We start from the raw sequence: 18,665 nt of genomic DNA, 5'->3' as shown, positions 1-18,665 counted from the left end.
TGACAGAAGCCAGAGAAATCGGGTTGGAACTGCTTGGTAATCCTTCGGCACTTAACTAAGTAATTAGGGCTTCGGCTGAAAGCGGGACAGGCTCGGTACCGATGGGCGATATAATATATATACCTATGCTTACTGGTAACTAACTTAACTAATGGGCAAGCTTAGCTAAGTGATAGCGGAGTATATGACATTATTCACACCTGAAATGAGTATTGCCAGAAGCCCCTTCGTGGGTAAGCTTACTAGGTAGCGTTCGTTGATGTCGCATTCGGGAACCGCCTGGTATTTCCTAATAAGGCACCGCTTCTTATAAGCGAGAAGCACACAAAAAGCAGACCTGCTTGCACCTTTCTTAGATCAAGTTAGTTTACTGTCAACATCGAGGGTAACAAGGCTTCACGTCCTGCTGCGTAAAAAACGTGGTGGACCAACACCTAGCCGATATAACTTCAACTGCCGGGGTCTTCAGCAAAAGCCAGCTGCATCCTAACAACCAGGTAAGTTGTCAAATGGTGCTTTGAACTCTGCCTTGGAACATGCTAACTGGATTAGACAATCTCCGTCGAGTCCTTGATAACGGACTTATCTCTATGAAAATCGTCCAGTTTTGCGAGAATCATCATGGTCTTTTTGACGTGGGAGTAAGCCAGGAGAAAAAGGAGTCTGCGGTCAATTCACCATCGAATAACTTTCGAGTTTCGTGGCGGAATGCAGCATACCCTATTTGAACGAAGGTTATGAAGATTGACAGCCAATTCGCCGCTGTGTTTCATGATACCTTGCTCCCCAGCCTCGGTCTTTGGCAAGTTGACAATGGAGAATTACACCTGAAAAGGCACAATTTATAAGAATGCCAGAAAAGCTTCATACGGGGGCCCTTTTTGATGGCTTAATGGTCAAAACCCCCCTGCTACAGCTTAATTCCATCACAGTACAGTTTTTGATGCCACCTTGGAGCCGACTCTGGCTGCCACAAAAAATGACCCCAGACAATCCGCGGATCTTCTCGTTAAGATGATATGGCGCCATTCTTCTGCTTATTGCAGAGACTTCTTGGTAGAAAAAGACCAAATCCTATGTAAGTCTAGCCTTTGGGACTTTGCCCGCTGATCTCGAATACTGACTGATAGATGTATATAGCTCACCGATATCCCCCCTCCTTTTGCTCAGTCCGCAGAAATGAATGAGTCGACTTCATTTGAATACATGTAGCGGTTCACGATGTCCATTTGCAGTATTACAGATCGCCTATAACTTCCTGAGCCTAGCGTTCAACAATCAAACTTTCATGGCCGGATTCAATGAACTCGCCACTGCAGCAGAGGCTAAGGGATACATATGTAAAATGGGATGTTATCATAAACATGCAACATACATTGCTTATCTCAATTCAAACACCTGTCGGCGTGATGATAATAAACGTGATCATAATAGCATTATGATCTCCCAATGTTATTGATGGCAGTAGAAACTACTGGAAGAACACTGTACTGCTCTTGAAAACTAAAGTATCGTGGCATCATAAACCTGGGAAGTTCATTCGACCTAATGTTTCTCCTTTCTACTACATATAAACACTGGAACCTAGTTTACCAAGCTAGATAAATTCAGGACTTCCTGTCAGATTTTGGCTGTATACATGTCATGCTGACCCTTAAGGGTATTCAGACAAGCGGTTTGATCTATCAACTTTCAAACGCGGCAGCATACCCAGAACCCCCATTTCAGAATATGTCTCGAACAAGGACTCAAAGGTATCCACAAACCCGGTCCAGCCCAGCCGTCGAGCTTTGTTCATGCTCAGACTAGGTACCTTCCTGAAAGCTTGGTCGCCAAAAGCAAAGTTTTCCTGGACATCATCGAATGGGTTGTCAGTGAGTTGGCCGTTCGATTTCCTCTGCAGGTCCAACCACGCTGCCCTATTTTCGGGCTTGGACGCCCAGTCTACCAGTTTAAAGGTTGTTCGGTGTACAATGGGAGGACCGTATCTAGAAACCAGGGTCAGAAGCTACGGTGAAACGGAAAAGGAATTCTGAACATACCCCATCGGCGTGTCAGCGCCGGCCTTGCCTATCGATTCCTCATACTTGGTTGTATCTTCCTCTGGAGGAACGACACCCTTTTCGACGCCGAACCAGCGGGTGAGAGCTTCATAGAATCGGTCCCAGCTTACAGGGCTCGTGTCCTGAGCGTTGAAGGCCTGGTCCTTGGCCTTCTCTTCCAATACGGCCCATTCAGACAGATAGCCCGTCAGCAAAGCTGTCGAATGGTACCCTTCATACTGCCATGTTTCCCAGTCGCTTGGGAAGGATATAGGCTCCCCCTTGTGAGCCTGGACGGCCGAATAGATTGCAATGGGCAGAAGCGCGTTCATTTGGGCATTGTTTACTGCGCCCAGAACCCATGCTGGCCGGATGATGTTCCAGGAAGTAGTATTGTTGGCTTTGCAGTAGTTGAATAGTGATTCTTCCTGCGGGTAGTAGAAGTTCGGTTCCAGGTGAGACAGGTATGGGTCAGACTCAATGGCAGGACTACGGACACGACCGATTTGCACACCGTAATGCTTCGCGCCGGTTTGCAGGAGGAACCGTTTAGGGGTGATATTGGCCAGTGTTATCGCCTGTAGGAAATTGTCGAGAAGCGCGCTATTGACTTTGACAAGTTCCTCGGCATTCGACCACACGGCAGCACCTGGCGATGGTGTAGGTTGGAGATACGAATAAAAGAAGATGTAGTCAGCCTTGATATCGGCCGACCTCAAGATTTGCGCGATTTTCGCAGGGTCTTCAAGAAAATCCACGGCGACGTGCCGCACGCGCGAGCGCTGAGACTCGGAAAGTAGGGCTAGCATTTGCCTGGGAGGAGGCCGGCGGGACAAGGCATAGATGGTCGACCATCGTTGGGGACTCTCGAGAAGCACTCGCAAAGTATGGAAGCCAGAAATCCCATTGGCCCCGGTGATGACAGCGGATAAGCCGGTGATGGAAGGGTCGAAGGTTGGGAGGTTGCGGTAGATGCCGTTGTGGTGGACTGGATAACGTTCAGATGCCATTTTGAACGCTAGGGAGGATGATGATTGATTCAGTAAAACCATTGCTATATGCATATATATTTATATGTTATATAACTAACTACTCGACGAGGGGTTAGATTACGCATCGTCGGCAATACTAAGGTGCGTCGGTACCGAAGCTATTCCCGACTTTGGTATGGTTGGTGTTTGCAATGTACCTTTAATGTGACATTGGGATCATAAATAGTGTATAAAAAAGTATATTATGACGTTCATATTAGAAAGGATAGTCATGTCTACCCTCACACAGGCCAGAGACATCAAACCCGGTAAGCATCTGCATGAAATATGTTCGGCTTCGCAGCCACCAGCGGCACTGCACGTTTTCTTCGTTGGCTTTCGTTCCCCCCCAATATTCAGTGTACGAGACCCAAGCCTTATGAAATGACCAAGGTGGCTTGTTTTAGGGTTCTCAACTACATAAACAGCGTCCGCCATTGTCGCTCAGTCGGACAATCAATGTAGCAGTCAAGCTGGCTTTTTGCTATATAAGTAGCCAAAGGCGTGCAGTTAGGAAGATTCCCAAGTACCACACCGATAGAAATAGGGTCTGATAGTCGAGTAGAAGTACTTTCTTCATTTCATCATGTATTGATATTCAATATCTATCTCAATTCAGACCAACTCTCACCATCTCATGCCTCCATAAATATCCCTCAATCTGGTCGAGATCTCTCATGAACAATGTCGATTCAGTGTACATGTTCATGAACAAAGCCCATTCGAGGTTCTTCCTGTCACCACATTCACACTCTCCATATGAATCTGGGCTGGTGTGATCGAAGCTCTTCAGCTCGATTGAGACCATCTCCTTCACTTGATTCCGCCTGGTTAAGGGCTAGATGATAAGCCCCAGTAGTCAACATGTCTCATGAAGTGTCTTGCATTGCCGTCGTTTCTCCATCCCCAACCCGTTTCAAGTCCTAACATCAATATCGATATGAAAGATGCGGACATCTTCATGCACAACAAAAGCTCTCCCGTAGAAGTAAAGAAAAATCGAGAGACTAACATTCTCTCGGACAAAAAGTACATTATGTGGATAATAAACTCGTATACATACGCCGACTCCCCAGCAGGAAAGGGAAACAAAAAAGACACAACAAAAAGTACTGAAGAAGCGAAGAAATTGAGAATAGAGGGGATTGATGTGAAGAGTCATCCATCATAAAAAGGAAACATTTTTTTGGAGAGAAACATAAATCTAGATGCGAACAAGAAAAGTGGAAAGCAGTCTAGTAGGTACGAGTAAGATTGCGCAGGTACCAATCAACAATTCTTCGGCTCGCCTTCGCTTCGCTGATGTGAATAAGGTCACCCTCAATGGCATAGTCGAGGTCACTAGCACTGGTGGGCTCACCTTCCAGCAAGCCACCTTCAGCCCAGCGAATTTGACGGCTGCGCTGCTTGTTAACCAGGAGCCATGCGCGCAATTTCTCGGGCTCGACGTCCAAGAAGCCAGCAAGTTTGCTCAAGTCCATCGTTGTGTAAAGCTTCAGGTAGGACTTGACAGTAGGGTTGAAGAGAGTGTTCTTGACCTCGTCCATGAAGATGGCAGTGTGGTGGTCGACGGGGTCAATGTTGACAGACGGGTTGTCAAAGTCCGGAGGAGTAGGGCTGATGAACTTGGGGCAGGCAGAGCGGAAAAGCTCCTCGAACAAAGGCAGTGCCTCTGCTCCACCGCGTTGAAGGCGGTGTAGTTGCTCACCGTACTTCTCACGGAGGGCAGTGTGGATGGTGTCATCGAGGCGGGTAGGGTGGAATGCGACACAGATAGCAATGAGGGCATACATCTGGTCGTTCTTCTTGGTGATGGCATCATACTGGTTGCTGCCCTTTTGGAAGTTCTTTGTTCGCGACACATAGACAAGGATGTGACTGAACATGCGGATTGCGTCGGCGTAGCGGCGCATCATCATGTAGGAGAAACCAACGTAGTAGTACGTGGTGAAATGGGCTGCCATGACGCGAGCAAACATGGCCTTCTTGTTCAGCTCAATGTCATCTAGCGTCTTGAGGGCAAGACTGAAGTCGCCTAGCAGGCAGTGCACGCGCAACAATCCGATGATCGAGAAATATCCAAGCATCTTGTAGAGGGGACGCGAGCCATATTCCCCAGCCACAGCCAATGAATCTTCTCCCCGCTTAATGGCAGCAAGCTGCTCGTTGATTTGAGATCGTTGGATCAACGAGTATAAGACGTTCAAGACCGAGTAGCAGCCCCATGTGTTGGGGTTCTCCCGGAGCAGTTGAGCCTCCTCCTCGTTGGATCCGCTGCGAGCTACACGGTTGCGGTAGCGGCAGAATGACTCGAATTGGTAGATGAATTCATCGATGACATCCCAAGCCCAAAAATACTGTTCAAATTTGAATGACGGGAAGAGTTAGCCACTGCAGTCAGAAATAAAAACAAACCCGGAAACTCCGGTGTGGTCGGAAGGTCAGATATTCACATACCGAAGGAACCTCCAAGTCAACCGGGCCTTCCGAGTTGAGGATGTAGTGGAACAGGCTGCAGTAGTTGTCATAGCTGGCAAATTTTGTCTCCAAAGTGGCCTGGTACTCGAGCGGGGTCGCGGCCGCGGCAAGTTGTGCTTGAAGATCCTGGGTGTGAGATGCACCGCCGAGCGAAGTGGTACGGTCCAGATCGCTCATTCCATCGTCGAAGTGAACCTGCTCGCGGTAGTCGTTGACCAAGGCCTCCTCCTCGACATCAGACTCGTCACCCAGCGGAGGGCGCGCATTGGAGCGCTCGTCGTATGACATTGTGTGGGCAGGTAGGTGGTGCTATTGTGTAGCGATCAAACGTTCGTGGGATGAAGCGGCGGTGTCTGGTTTGAGACAATTCGAGTACCTGGAGGGAGCGCTGGTACTGGCTATATGAAACGACGATTGAGGTCGTGACGTGTGTTTTCTCGGTCAGATTTTGGTCGATGCGGAGCCAAATTCAAAATGAATTTTGAGGGTTTTCCCGTTCGCTTGAGAGCGCCAAGCCTGGTGTTATCTTATCGCCTGCTGAGTCAGCCATACTTCATTGGCCATGCCCCAGTAATATGCTGCGTGTAAAGTCTCTTACGTATGATACGACATACAATTGCCTGTGGATGCTATCAATGGCGTTGTGTGAATGCAGTGCTGTCAGTAGTAATACTTCGATAATGTATATAGGCCTGGTTGTTCTTGATGCTGATTGGCTGGAGCGAAGATCGTGGCGATTCTATCACGTGATAGCGCCCCGGGAAAATGGTTGCTCCGGTGGGCCGTGGAGCTCTTCTGCTTCAATTGGATGAATGAATGAATAGAGCTACTGGTCAAGCTCATTCTTGCCTATTCATCTGCCGACCCTTGTTCAGTCGTCCTAGAAGGAACCTCCCACTCGAGAAAACCTGCTTTAGTCAACTGGCTCTTGTCAAGTTGATTGGGCCTCTCAGTCATCTCGCTCGCCGTCAATTCGGGCGGCTTCTTTGCGACGAAAATGTCGAAGACAAAGGACAATCGCCCTGCGGAGGGCTTTCATCAGGAATATATCGCCTCGCTTCGATACCGAAATGATCTCCCGCCACCGGAGATGCCGCCAAAGTTCTTGGATATACCTCATGAAGGACTGCAGCGATTTCTGGCTCCTGGCTATGCCTCAAACATGGCTAGGCGAGAGGAGCCAGGCATTGACGTCGATGCGGAGGGCGGTATGCCAATTGATCTAGTTGGAATTCCAGGTCTTCACTTGGGAGATGAAAGCGGTACGTCGATGGGGTTTGCTTCCTAGGCATGGTTTGACTTGAATGCAATTTCCTAATATATTAAGTTACAGCCATTTTGATGCCGGAGAACCCACCGCCTCCTGATCCTCGGGATCTACCCTTTCTGATTCCACTCGACCAGCTCAAAAACCCTGCAGTGAAGAATGCCAACGTCAGTTTTCTTCGTCGCACTCAATACATTGCCGTGGAGCAACGGGGGCCTGGTGGCTTTAAGCCCTCGGCGGGGAGACCCAAGCCGCGTCTTTCTGAAAAGACTAAGCTAGCGAACGATGACCCCATCTACATCAAGAAGTATATCATGAAGGGATTTGATATCGCTTATCCGAAAAGCAAGCACACTGGAGAGGATACGGCCGAGCGTATCAAGGGTCATACTCCACAGAAGCCGGAGTTGGATGCATGGGCACATCCTGTTCATCCGGATAACCCTAAACTTAAACCTATCGGTACCTTCCCAGTTTTGCCTGACCTGCAGGGATATCCGGATCCAGGTGGTTTTGTCCAGTTCAAGTTTGATAAGCCTCCCCTAGTCGCAGCTTCGGGAAAACGCGATGAGAGGATTGACGTTGGCCTATTATACCCGTCTGCACCACCAGAGCACGTTCTTGAAGAACACGAGGCCAAGGCCAGGCTACACAAGAATAACCCTAGACTCTACAAGGACCCCGGTCCAATTCCATGGGATTACGATTTGTTTGTCCCAGAGCAAAAGGGATCAGCCACAAAAATCAAAGACAGCTTTGACTTGTTAAACTCAAATCGAGACGATGACGGATTATACACTCATGGCGACGAAGAGAGTAAATTCCACCGCTACGACAGATTGCGAACATACTCCACCAAGGCTCAACAATTGAACTCGGAACAGAAACAACGAGATATCGCCTTGACACTATTCGACCCAGCCAAATCTTCCTCATCTAGTCAAGCCGAAGGCACCATCAAAGCTGCATACTACTACCCCATCCTCGGCAAAATGCGACTTGCGCCTGAACGAGCTCGGAAAATTGCCAAAGCAGGTCTGGCTCGCAGCCAGGGTGAAGCAGCAGGCAGAGAAGACCAAGTCGATCAAATTCATGTTACCATTCGTGATCCTGATGAGGCTGAAATCTATAAGCGAAGCCTGCACCGTGGTAACGTGGACCCGGAATTCAAGAAAAACCTACCCCCGCCTCCCCAACAATTGGAGGAGGAAGAAGAGGAAGAAGAAAATAATACAAATCGAAACGCGCATAATACAAGTGGCGATACAGATGCGGACGCAGAAGCTGATCCCGACGAGTTACAAGAAACGAGTACTAGAGCGGCAGGCGATGATGAATCGGATTAAATTGTTCTTCTTATTAAATATCCTCATTTGTCTTAGATCAATATACATTCATCACTTTGAATATCACATGACAATTTATCTATTTCATTTTTCCCCCGTTCTTATTTCCCAAAGCAAGCAAAGCGATGGCGTTTTTCGTTTTTCATTCTCTTTTTTCCCCCATACTGGCTGTGTATTCTGATATTGAAAAGATTTGAGGTATTTTATATTCGTTCGCTGACTAAAGTATATTTTCAGGAGGCAGCATGAATCAATCTGAGATCCTAGCCATAGGTCATATCATATAAAACCCACCAGAATAGAAAGGTGTATATACATCAAGGCCCTCAAGAAGCAACGGCTCGATCAAGAATGATAAAAGAAGTATGTAAATCAATACCTTGTTCGATCCTTCGAGTCAATATCCCCCCTTTTCCCCCCTTTCCAACTTGTAGTTAACAAAAATCTATATCATTCTCCTCTATCTCATCCTCCTCTGTCTTCTTCCTGCTCCTCTCAATTGGATTATATGTCTCAATTGGCTCATGAGCCGCACTGAGAGTCCGAATAACATGCCTCCTATAATGATTGTTTGCGGTATATATGTTACTGGTTCTTGGGTACGGGTGCTTCTCTCTTCTGATGGTCCTTCTGATAAGCGTTGCTGTTGGTGGTAGTGCTGTAGTGGTGTACCGCCGAGTGAAACCGAGAAGGAGAAAGAGAATGGACCGGCAATTGACCAGGTGATTGGTGAGAGAGATGGGGGAGAAGAAGAAGGAGGAGTAGGAAAGAAATAAAACTGTTGAACGATAAAAATCAGACTGAAGATGGTTAAGAGAAGAAAAGGGACTACGAGTCATAAGATGACGCAGGTTGATAATGACATGGACCTGCCAGAATCATTGTTATCAGTATATAAACATCACAATAAATGGAAAATACCGTACCATCTGCTATCAAACATCTCCGGCCACGTAGCTACCAGCTTGAGTCGCTCACGCACGCTCGTCAAAGGCAAAAGCTTGTATGCTTCTTCCTCTGGAATGGGAAGAGCACTGGCAAACCAATACGGGAAGATGGCTGGATCTGTCGGAGGCGCACCATACGCCCCAAGGATCCGCCTCTGAGTCGCTGGCGAGGCGTCTGCACTTCGTTTCTCAACAAAGTCCATACAGAATTGCATCAGTTGCTGGGTCGATAGAGATTCTAGAGATGCACCTTTACTAGGCTCTTCTTCCGGTTGGCTCGGCGCGTTGGAATCGGTGGTAGCAGTAGCAGCAGCGGCAGCCACTTCACGAGCTTCTATATTCTCTTCCTCTTCCCAACTGATATCGTCCACGCGCTCAATCTCAGCGGTATAGTATCCATCGGTAACGCCCCAGCGGAGCGCTTTGAATTTGGACATCCCCATAGCAGTCACTATGATACGGCCATCGGGTAGAAATTCCGATCTAGCAATCGTAACAATTGTGCCATATTGCTTGAATGGCGCGTGTTCCATATCATTTCCTGAATTGTTGTTGTCTTGAACATTCACCGACTCAGCATCAGGATTAGCAATCGCCATGCCAAATTTGTTGTTTCCATAGTCAAGCGCGCGCCGGATCAACAAACGATATCGCGGCTCAAAGATATGAAGAAAAGTCAGCATTGACGGATAAGCAAGCGTACAGACGAATAGAGGCATTTCAGTGTCCGCCTTGGTTCCATAGTCCGCTTGATTGGCCTCTCTGCGAGCGATTGTCTCGTTAGTGAATACTCTCCACAGGAAGAAGTGGAGGATATCATGCAACGAATAATGTCCCTTGGCCGACGAAATGTACATTCTCTTCCTGCAGAATGGGCAGAGGTTTGAATGGTCCAGTACACGATCAGCGCAGTCTCGACAGAAAGTGTGCCCGCACAAAGAAGTCCATGGTTCATATATCAAGCCGTAGCATACTTGACAGTCGAGCTCTTCTCGAATACCTTGTTTCAGCTGTTTCAAGACGAGCGCGTCTAGCTTTGCGTTGGAGTCATTCAAAGGCTCTTCTTCGCTGCTCGTCACATTGTCCACGTAGACGACATCCTTGGCGGTGATAGGCAGGTTTCCTTCTTGACTCAACTTGTAAGTCCCTAAATAGCGGCCAAGCTTGATGATGGCACTAGTGGTAGGAGCCTTCAACGAAGCCGCTATTACGGCACTATCTGCGTCATTTTCACCTTCACTAGGCCTGGCAATAGGAGGATAAGGCCCTAGCTTCCAATAAGCCTGTATGTCCGGTGTGGTCGTATTCGCATGCTCCTGCAGCACTCTTTCAAATACATCCATGATTTTACTGAGCACAACATCAACGCCGCAATCAGCCAGCGCGTGCTCGGGCGAGGACTCATAGTCTTTCGTATTTTCATTCTGTTCCAGATCCCCGTGCTCCCATGGACAGATGAACCCTTCCTTTCGGCCCTCGCCCTGCGGATACGAAATGCCTTCTCGCCGCTTCAGTGGCGGCAGGCATGAGCGACATATCGTTTTCCCGCATGGGAGGCGAATAGGTGTTTTCAGTGGTCGAGCGCATAGAGGGCATTGGATGGCTTCGATTAGCCAGTGGGGGTTGGGGTTGGTATCCTCCTCGCTGCCTGTGGTTTTTGGCGGCATTTCACTTGCGCTTTCTTCTAATTTTAGGTCTGCCGGGTGAGACTGATGCGAGGTAGCATCGCTGCTTGGGTTGGTGGACATTGTGATGATAGCACGATGGGAGAGTGCAGATACAATACAGTAGTTTGTCAGTTATACCCAAAGCGCCTCCCCCCTCTTCTTCATGTAAACAGATGTGTGGTTTCACATGCAACTGGTATTGTAGTTAAAACGATGTCGATAACTAAATAAGATGGCTGGGATATCTGAAGCGAAGGAAAAAGGTGCCGGTTTATTGCAATGTTGCTTTCTTTTCTTGTCTTGTCTTGTCGTCGTTGTCGTGTTTGTTGATTGATTGATTGCTCGATGCCTTATCTTATCAGGCAAGGAACTTGCTGCTTCCGGCTAGTAGGTATACCGCTTTCAGTATGGCGTTAAATTTAGATCAGAGACTAACAATTTTCTATTTTTTTCTCTGTTTTTGGATCAATAGTCGTAAGCAAATCAGTTTTGAATTTACCCCATAAATAACAAAAGCTATATCCCACTGTCATGCAAATCATGCAAATAATGTCAGGAAAGCAAGACTCCTAGCTATTTTCCCCCTGAAACACAGCCCTAACAGAAAACCGACATAATCCTCAGAACGACATGGCCTCGAATATCGCGGGGTATACATATAATAGCAATGGACATAATCACAGACATGCAATGTGAGGAAAAAGCGAAAAGAGCCAAAAAAAGAAAAAAAAAGGGAAGAAAGCAAAGGCGTATGTTTTGTTGTTTCGCTTCGTTCAAACATGTCCAACTAACTAACTATCAATCGGAGTCCGAATATGACCCGTTACGGTCTTCTTCTGACTCGTCTTCCTGTAATTCTTCCTCTTCCTCCTCCTCCTCCTCGTCTTCTTCTTGAACCACCCGCCTCATTACACTCTTGTCAAACAAGTCCAATGCAAACCGACGAGCCGGTAGACGGAAATGATGACTTTCAAGAATGGTAAGAGTCTTTTGGAAAAGTCGGACTTTGCGGAAGTGCTCTGGGTTTTTGGCTTTGATGCTAGTTTCATGGGTTTGTTAGAGTCACGGCAAACAATCGTAATGTAGGTAGGTGGGGGGTGTTCTTACGTGTGCAGCTCGTTAGCGGATCTCTTCGACAGCACGGTATTCCCCATATCAATAATCAGCTTCAGGATGCGCTGGTTGATTGGGTCGGTGTCGGTAGAGGCAGTTTTGAATATTTCCCGTGAGATGCGCTTTACTTCTTGGTTGCGTGTATGGGGCACGAATGAGATCTAATTCCCACCACCAAAAAAGTCATATTAGCATATTCCCTTTTCTTCTCAGAAGAAACCAACATACATAGTATAGCTTATCCAGACGCCGCGGCAGACAAAGTCCCAGAGACCCGCCGCGCTGATCAACAGCTGCATCCCAGCCGGCTTCATGAACCATCTCCAGCCCGTGCTGACTGCGCGAGATGAGTCCCAAGACAAAGAAAGCCGTGCCCCTCATAGTAATCACATCAGCCGACTCGGCAATATCGACGATATTTTGCACAATTTCGGTCTCTTCCAGGAATGGCGCACCTAGCTCCATAGAGCCCACATTGCCCACTGCCCATAGACATCCTTTCACCTTGAGGAGGGCCTCGGGGTCTTCTTCGCTGAGATCAAAGTCTCGAATGGTGCTTGCAAATTCAAGGAAATGACCCGATTGTTCGAGCAGTTTGCACCCTTCGGCAGTTCGCGCTAGTTCACGGTAGAAATGAGGTGGCACGACGCCAATGTCTTGCATCTCGACTATGTCGTCGGGCGCAAATGATGTCGTCTGTTGCCGTCGAGGATGGTCTACGTAGGCACGCGAAAGAGATGCCTCGACAAGCGCGACGTAGGCGTCGTTTCTCCCGAGAAACCAATCGTCCATTTCTTGCGTGATGTAGTCGAGTCCGTCGAGGTAATGGTAACCGACAGATGTGGAAAGAAATCGAAGGAGAAGCGGAGCACCGATCTCCCCAAGATGGTCGAGCGATGGTCGACATTTGACGACATACTCCAGATACTCGCGCTGGTTGCATGCTTCCTCGAGAATCTTCACGGCGACTTCGCAGACAGCAATGTCAGGGTCGTACAGCTGAGTCACAAGCATGCGGACCACCCAGACGACATTGTTGACAGCCAGATGGTTGCCGACAGCGTATTTACGTAGAAGTTTCGTCGCGAAGAGGCGAATATCTTTTATGCCGGCAGTGAGAGCCTTTGACAAGAGCACTCGAAGGTGACTCTCCAATGTAAAATCCATGTTTCCAAGGAGAGCTTGGATAAGATCGCTCCGGTCTTTGAGTTCGATGATATGGTAGAACATGTTCGTCATGTGCCATCGCTCCATCATTGATAAGCCCATGGTGTCACTACTCAAAACCCCCAGTAAAGCAAAGTAGCCACCGCTCAACGTACTCGCCATTTGTTCTCTCGAGAACAAAGGTGACGCAGAGGTAAGTCCACTCATACGGTCTACTTGCGCAAGGCACTCTGCAATCTGGCGGAGCAACTTGTTTTCGGCAAGATACTTTATCCCCTCTGGGGTTTGCATCAATGTGCGCAACAAAGCACAGCCTGTGCGGACATAACGCTGATTCGGCTTTGAGTTGGGTATCATGCAAAACCTATATTTGAACGGCCGATAGAATCCCACTAAACGCTTCATGAACTTTGAGCCCTTGATGGCTTCTTCTAGTCTTTTCGGGTTCGTGAGAGGGCCTTCAATAATGCGAAGGATCAAATCCCATTTCCACTTGACATAATTCACGGTATTCAGAACTTGGGTATCAAGGATGTGGTTTCTGAACTGGGCTTCATCCATGGCCGGGTTCAGCCTATTCTTGGCCGGTTCTCCGGATAGAAGTGATGCGGATATGTCTTCGTCGACGACGGCATATCGTCCCGACGTGCTTGTAAGCGAACCAGATCGCGCCAAAATACGATTGATGCTCTCGATCTGGTAGATGGTTGAGGTAGATATTTCGTGGTTTTCAACGTCGAACCTCACGGCAGCAGGCAGTAGAGCAGGCAGCACCTGTAGGTTAAAGCTGACGGACTGTGGTAAGGAGTGCTGGGCCAGCTTCAAAACTTCTGTCAGAAGTAGTGTGGCCTTGCGTTTCAGAGACTGATTTGTCTCAACTTCGATGACACTAGACAAAGCTTGGACTAGATTGGCCTCGAGTAAAGTCGCCAGCACCAGTGCCGAGAAATGTGCAGTTAGATCAAATCGATTTTTATCATTTTCCTGATAGATACGCAACTGCTTGCTGTCCGTCTCGGAGCGAAGGTTGGTCACTCGGCCATACGTTGTTAAGCGCCTGCCAGCGAGAAAGGACGAGGACCAAGAAGGCGGCTTGATCTGGAGGGCGTCAAAAAGCAGCTCAAGTATCAGATCTCTTGCTTGAGGGTCAGGATAGTTGAGGGATTCGAGAAGAGATTGCAGCGGCTTCCTCTTGTCGCGCGCAAGGACCAGCAGACCAGGCCATGTCTTTAGCATTGCCGAGATCGCTTTCGCTGAGCACTTTAAGCGCCCGGAGCGCATTGTGTCCGAGAATGAGTCAGTAAAGGGAGTGAGAACTGCTTCTAATTCACGACCTCCCTGAAGATATTTCCGCCTATGTGGAGTGTCCATAATGTGCAAAAAGCTTCCTATTAAACTTTCAGAAGCGCTAAATGTTCCCTCAGCTAGGGCATCATGAAGGGGGGCAATGCCTCCAGAGTATGATATCAGGCCTGGATCTTTGATCAGAATCTCAGCCAGAGTCATGATGGATATATTTCTTAGTCTGTCCTCATAGTGTTCGGCGACAGACACCACAGCCCGAACTACAGCACGGGAAATCTCGTGGACACCGTCTTTGACGTCCAGAAAAGCTCTGACAAATTTCAAAGCCTGCTCCCTTTCGATGCTCGCCTTGCTTTCCTTTGCTAATGACAGAATCACCAGTTCATCTGTATGAAGCCGGCGAATGGTTCTTATTGAAGCTCTGTCGGCGATGGCATACCGGGTCAAGCGGTAACCTGCCGCCACAACCTCTTTGCTATCGCTCAACAGCATCATCTGAACCCGTTGACCGAACACTGACCACTCCAGGTCGTATTTTAAAGTTGGATGGCGTTTGAACAATTCGACCAAACTGTTTGCCCTCTCGATATAGTAGTCCGGCGCCATGCCTTCAAACTCCAAGGCCTGTAACGTCTCAGCTAAAACATACGTAGGAGATTCCGTCTCTACATCCATGTCTTCAATATCCCCGCTAGCAGAGTCCGTGGCACGCGAGGGGGACCGCATGGGGCTTCCACGAAATAAGGCAGACAACCGACTTCGTGGCGGGGTTGAGGGGACCTGCGATCGAAGCAGTTCCTCCTCCAATTCATGGCGAAGTTGGGCAAGCTTCCTATTCGACGAACTCAACTCCGACTCAACCCTAAGCCTCTGATCCCTCGTTTGTTTTGCATTTTTGGTCAGCAGGGCTTCCAGCATATTCTCCGTGCCCACTTTGATCTTCATTTCCTTGGCTATCCTGTCTCGAATGGCAGCCTGGCGCTGTTCGGTGGAATTTTCAGCAGGCTCATCTTCACCCATGGTATTTCCCAGGCGCGGGAACGGAGATACGACGTCGGGACGAGGGGTCACGCTGCGGGAGGTTTGCATACTCTTCAGCTCCGAACTAAAGCTCCCCGGCTGTGCTGTTGACGGGCCCAGTGACACTCCTCCGCGAGTGCTAACAGAGCTGCTCCCACCCGAGCCGGAGCGCCCGTTGCGGGTTGAGCGAGAAGCAGCATCGTTCCAGCTGCCTTCGTCTTGGTTTCTGGGGATTGAGTTTCCATCGTTGCCAAATCCACGATTCTGAGTCGGTGTCGTAGAGTTGTTTCCGGTATTGTACACAGACGCCATGGGTTCCCCTCCATACGATGGCCGCAACGCGCTATCACCTTGCAACGACGGAGCGAGGATTCAACGAGGGTCGCATGGATGGCCTCGGTTCGTGGTGGCGAACAGATCTTGCAAACAGGACGCTGGGCTGGATTGCAGCGAGCATCTATCTAGGAAAGATGAGGGTCACCGTTAGTACGAAACGTGGGCTACTGCTCGCATTGGTTCCATGGCAGGGGGCCAGTAGACAGATCAGAAGCAAGTTCGTCAATTAATAAATCATGCGTCAATTCATCGAACGTGGCGGCGTGCCCGAGGGAGACAAACAATCATTGAAGCTACGATAGTCACGACGTCCCGCTGTCGCGCTTCTCCAGATCTCTTGGCGCACTAGGTTTAACTAAGTCAACATCACCATTCTTGATGATAAATACAACTCCTCCTTCTTCTCTTCCTCAAGGTCTGCGCCATCTGAAGCAAGGCCTCAGCCTCGTCTTTTTTTCTTTTTTTTTCCAAGTTGAAAATCTGAAACGAGGAGAGGCTGTCTAATATATGCCGGCTTCCCAGGCGACTCCTGGCGAGCGTAAATCAACAACTCGCCCAATCATGAACACGACTTATCGAGACGCTTTTGTTCACCAGTCATACAATTGATTCATATAGCTAATTATTTCTAAACAGCGCCCATAGAGATAGTGGTAACGGGGATTCCTCTCTCAAACTTCCGGGTGTCACGTGTACATAAAGTTCCTACTGGCAGCGGAATATCAGGCAGAATTTATGAAGTACACAGAAGCCCCATTACGGGATCCTTTTTTTTTTGGTGACTCACTGGTTACTATTCCGTTGTTATGATGCTAGCTCCACACAGGAGGCCATAGGAAAAGTTGAATGAGACCGGGGGAAGATTGAGCAACCCCAGCCACGAAAGAGACTACAGAACCAGCGCCGAGAAGGCAGCTCCTGGGCTCAATGGTTCCAAGGAATCGTCAAGGCTGATATTATCATCAAGTGGAACAAATTAATCATCCAGACTAAGTACTCAAGCGCTGTTGCAAGTGATCCAATGAAGGCAGAGAGAGATCTTTGCAACTTCAAGCCGTCCCGCTGTCACACTTCTCCAGATCGCTGTTAGTGCCTACATTCAGCCTGGCTCTAGATAGTGATATAACTATGCACTGGATACGTGGTTGTCCGGAATGAAAAGTTCTATTGAGAGATTCCTTAGTCGTGCTATGCTCGATTCGAACAGAGATGTCATACGATGCCCGGCCATTAGTATACTATATTATAACATACTCTTCTTTCATAGTGATACCCATAGCTATACTTAACAGTTAGTTATATACAATACTAATATGAATCAACGTCCGAAACCCGGCCGACGCCGTTGAGCCAATGACTGTGCTGTAAGTTAGGGCATGGTTTTATCGAGCATGGCGGCTCCGGCCTGGCGATCCCAAATGGCGGGCGTCGGAGCTGGCCGAATCGTGCGATAGGCCAATCAAGCTCTTCGTCTGGAGTAGTTATCTATCCATGCTCGCCTTGTAATTCTTCTTCTTTTTCCCCCTCTTTCTGTATATAATAAAATTAAAGGGAAGAAAGAATAACTCTGCGACGAATACAACTCCATCGCCAAGGTAGGCAGTCGTCCGATAGCGATAAGCCTATGATTGCATAGCTAATCCACTGCACAGCTCACCAGTGCACACCTATCAATCAATCAATCAATCAAAAACAACAATGTCGTCTTCGAAGCTCGCTGCTGCTCGCTATGGCAAGGACAACGTGCGTGTCTACAAGGTGCACCGCGATGAGAAGACCGGCGTCCAGACAGTGGTCGAGATGACCGTCTGCTGTCTCCTCGAGGGCGAGATTGACGTCTCGTAAGCCTCCTTCATTCTTTCCCCCTTCTAATTGAATATAAAACTAACAACTTGCAGATACACCAAGGCAGACAACAGCGTCGTAGTCGCCACCGACTCAATCAAAAACACCATCTTCATCCTTGCCAAACAGCACCCCGTGACCACCCCCGAGCTATTCGGTTCCATTATCGGCAACCACTTCATCGAGAAATACAGCCACATCCATGTCGCTCACGTCAAGATCATCACCCACCGATGGACCCGCATGACCGTCGACGGCAAGCCTCATCCTCATTCCTTCCTCCGCGACGGCGCCGAGACACGCAACGTGCAAGTAGATGTGACCGAGGGCAAGGGCATCGAAATCGCCTCGAGCATCCAGGGCCTGCACGTGCTAAAAAGCACCGGCTCTCAGTTCTGGGGCTTTGTGCGCGACGAATACACCACTCTGCCCGAGGTCTGGGATCGGATCCTCAGCACCGAGGTGGACGCGACCTGGAAATGGAAGACGTTTCCCACACTCGCCGCTGTGCAAGCGGACACAGCCCGCTTTGATAATGCGTGGAGCGCCGCACGCGAGATTACGCTCAGCTTTTTCGCAAAGGAGAATAGCGCCAGCGTGCAGGCTGTTATGTACAATATGGCTGATGCCATCTTGGCTGCTGTGCCGGAGGTGGAGTCGGTGGATTATTCGTTGCCGAATAAGCACTACTTTGAAGTTGGTGAGTTTGATTATAAATTTTCATATATATACATTTAATTATCTATTTACTAACGTCGTTGCTCCAGACCTCAAATGGCACAAGGGTCTGAAGAATACTGGCAAGGATGCCGAGGTCTACGCTCCTCAGTCGGGACCCAACGGACTGATCAAGTGCACCGTCGCTCGCTCTACCAAGGCTAAACTGTGATGGGACTATTTGATTTCTATTTTGTTCAATGTTCAATGTTCGTATATGCTTAGTCAGGTGTTTGGGTGTTATGGTAGCGCATCATGTATATATCCAATCGTAAATGATATTCCACAAATTTTTTAGATTCTTTAATGCGAATGCTTCTGATATACAATGTATGTGGCGGTTACCAAGACTCCATCCATGCGCTTAAACAAAGAACAACCAAG

The 18,665-nt window shown here is 48.5% G+C and overlaps 6 protein-coding genes across 6 annotated transcripts, besides 2 other annotated features; 2 read left to right on the top strand and 4 right to left on the bottom strand.

The window, feature by feature from the left end:
- The first annotated feature begins 174 nt into the window (after window positions 1-174).
- Window positions 175-226: a repeat region (Identified by RepeatMasker using a combination of RepBase library and repeat library created with RepeatScout).
- A 1,428-nt stretch (window positions 227-1,654) lies between these two features.
- UA08_07631 (hypothetical protein) lies at window positions 1,655-3,052 on the bottom strand (the record flags this gene model as incomplete). The annotated part of the gene is made up of 2 exons (XM_020262546.1): window positions 1,655-1,988; window positions 2,043-3,052. The coding sequence occupies 2 exons, from the start codon at window positions 3,050-3,052 to the stop codon at window positions 1,655-1,657; spliced, it is 1,344 nt and encodes a 447-aa protein (XP_020117272.1).
- Window positions 3,053-4,308: 1,256 nt separating this feature from the next.
- UA08_07630 (Eukaryotic translation initiation factor 3 subunit L) lies at window positions 4,309-5,839 on the bottom strand (the record flags this gene model as incomplete). The annotated part of the gene is made up of 2 exons (XM_020262545.1): window positions 4,309-5,430; window positions 5,531-5,839. 2 exons carry the CDS (start codon window positions 5,837-5,839, stop codon window positions 4,309-4,311), a joined length of 1,431 nt encoding a protein of 476 aa, XP_020117273.1.
- Window positions 5,840-6,548: 709 nt separating this feature from the next.
- UA08_07629 (hypothetical protein) lies at window positions 6,549-8,164 on the top strand (the record flags this gene model as incomplete). Its single annotated transcript, XM_020262544.1, has 2 exons — window positions 6,549-6,813; window positions 6,885-8,164. 2 exons carry the CDS (start codon window positions 6,549-6,551, stop codon window positions 8,162-8,164), a joined length of 1,545 nt encoding a protein of 514 aa, XP_020117274.1.
- Window positions 8,165-9,065: 901 nt separating this feature from the next.
- UA08_07628 (hypothetical protein) lies at window positions 9,066-10,859 on the bottom strand (the record flags this gene model as incomplete). The annotated part of the gene is made up of 1 exon (XM_020262543.1): window positions 9,066-10,859. One exon carries the CDS (start codon window positions 10,857-10,859, stop codon window positions 9,066-9,068), a length of 1,794 nt encoding a protein of 597 aa, XP_020117355.1.
- Window positions 10,860-11,576: 717 nt separating this feature from the next.
- On the bottom strand, window positions 11,577-15,695 carry UA08_07627 (hypothetical protein; the record flags this gene model as incomplete). Its single annotated transcript, XM_020262542.1, has 3 exons — window positions 11,577-11,817; window positions 11,886-12,052; window positions 12,120-15,695. The coding sequence occupies 3 exons, from the start codon at window positions 15,693-15,695 to the stop codon at window positions 11,577-11,579; spliced, it is 3,984 nt and encodes a 1,327-aa protein (XP_020117354.1).
- A 736-nt stretch (window positions 15,696-16,431) lies between these two features.
- Window positions 16,432-16,521: a repeat region (Identified by RepeatMasker using a combination of RepBase library and repeat library created with RepeatScout).
- An 896-nt stretch (window positions 16,522-17,417) lies between these two features.
- On the top strand, window positions 17,418-18,453 carry UA08_07626 (Uricase; the record flags this gene model as incomplete). The annotated part of the gene is made up of 3 exons (XM_020262541.1): window positions 17,418-17,560; window positions 17,618-18,264; window positions 18,332-18,453. 3 exons carry the CDS (start codon window positions 17,418-17,420, stop codon window positions 18,451-18,453), a joined length of 912 nt encoding a protein of 303 aa, XP_020117371.1.
- Window positions 18,454-18,665: the final 212 nt, after the last annotated feature.

The sequence above is a fragment of the Talaromyces atroroseus genome, assembly GCF_001907595.1.
Source record: "Talaromyces atroroseus strain IBT 11181 chromosome Unknown scaffold_11, whole genome shotgun sequence".
Classification (NCBI taxonomy): Eukaryota; Fungi; Ascomycota; class Eurotiomycetes; order Eurotiales; family Trichocomaceae; genus Talaromyces; species Talaromyces atroroseus.
The sequence above is the reverse complement of the archived record's forward strand: the minus strand, read 5'-3'. Positions and strand labels throughout refer to the sequence as shown.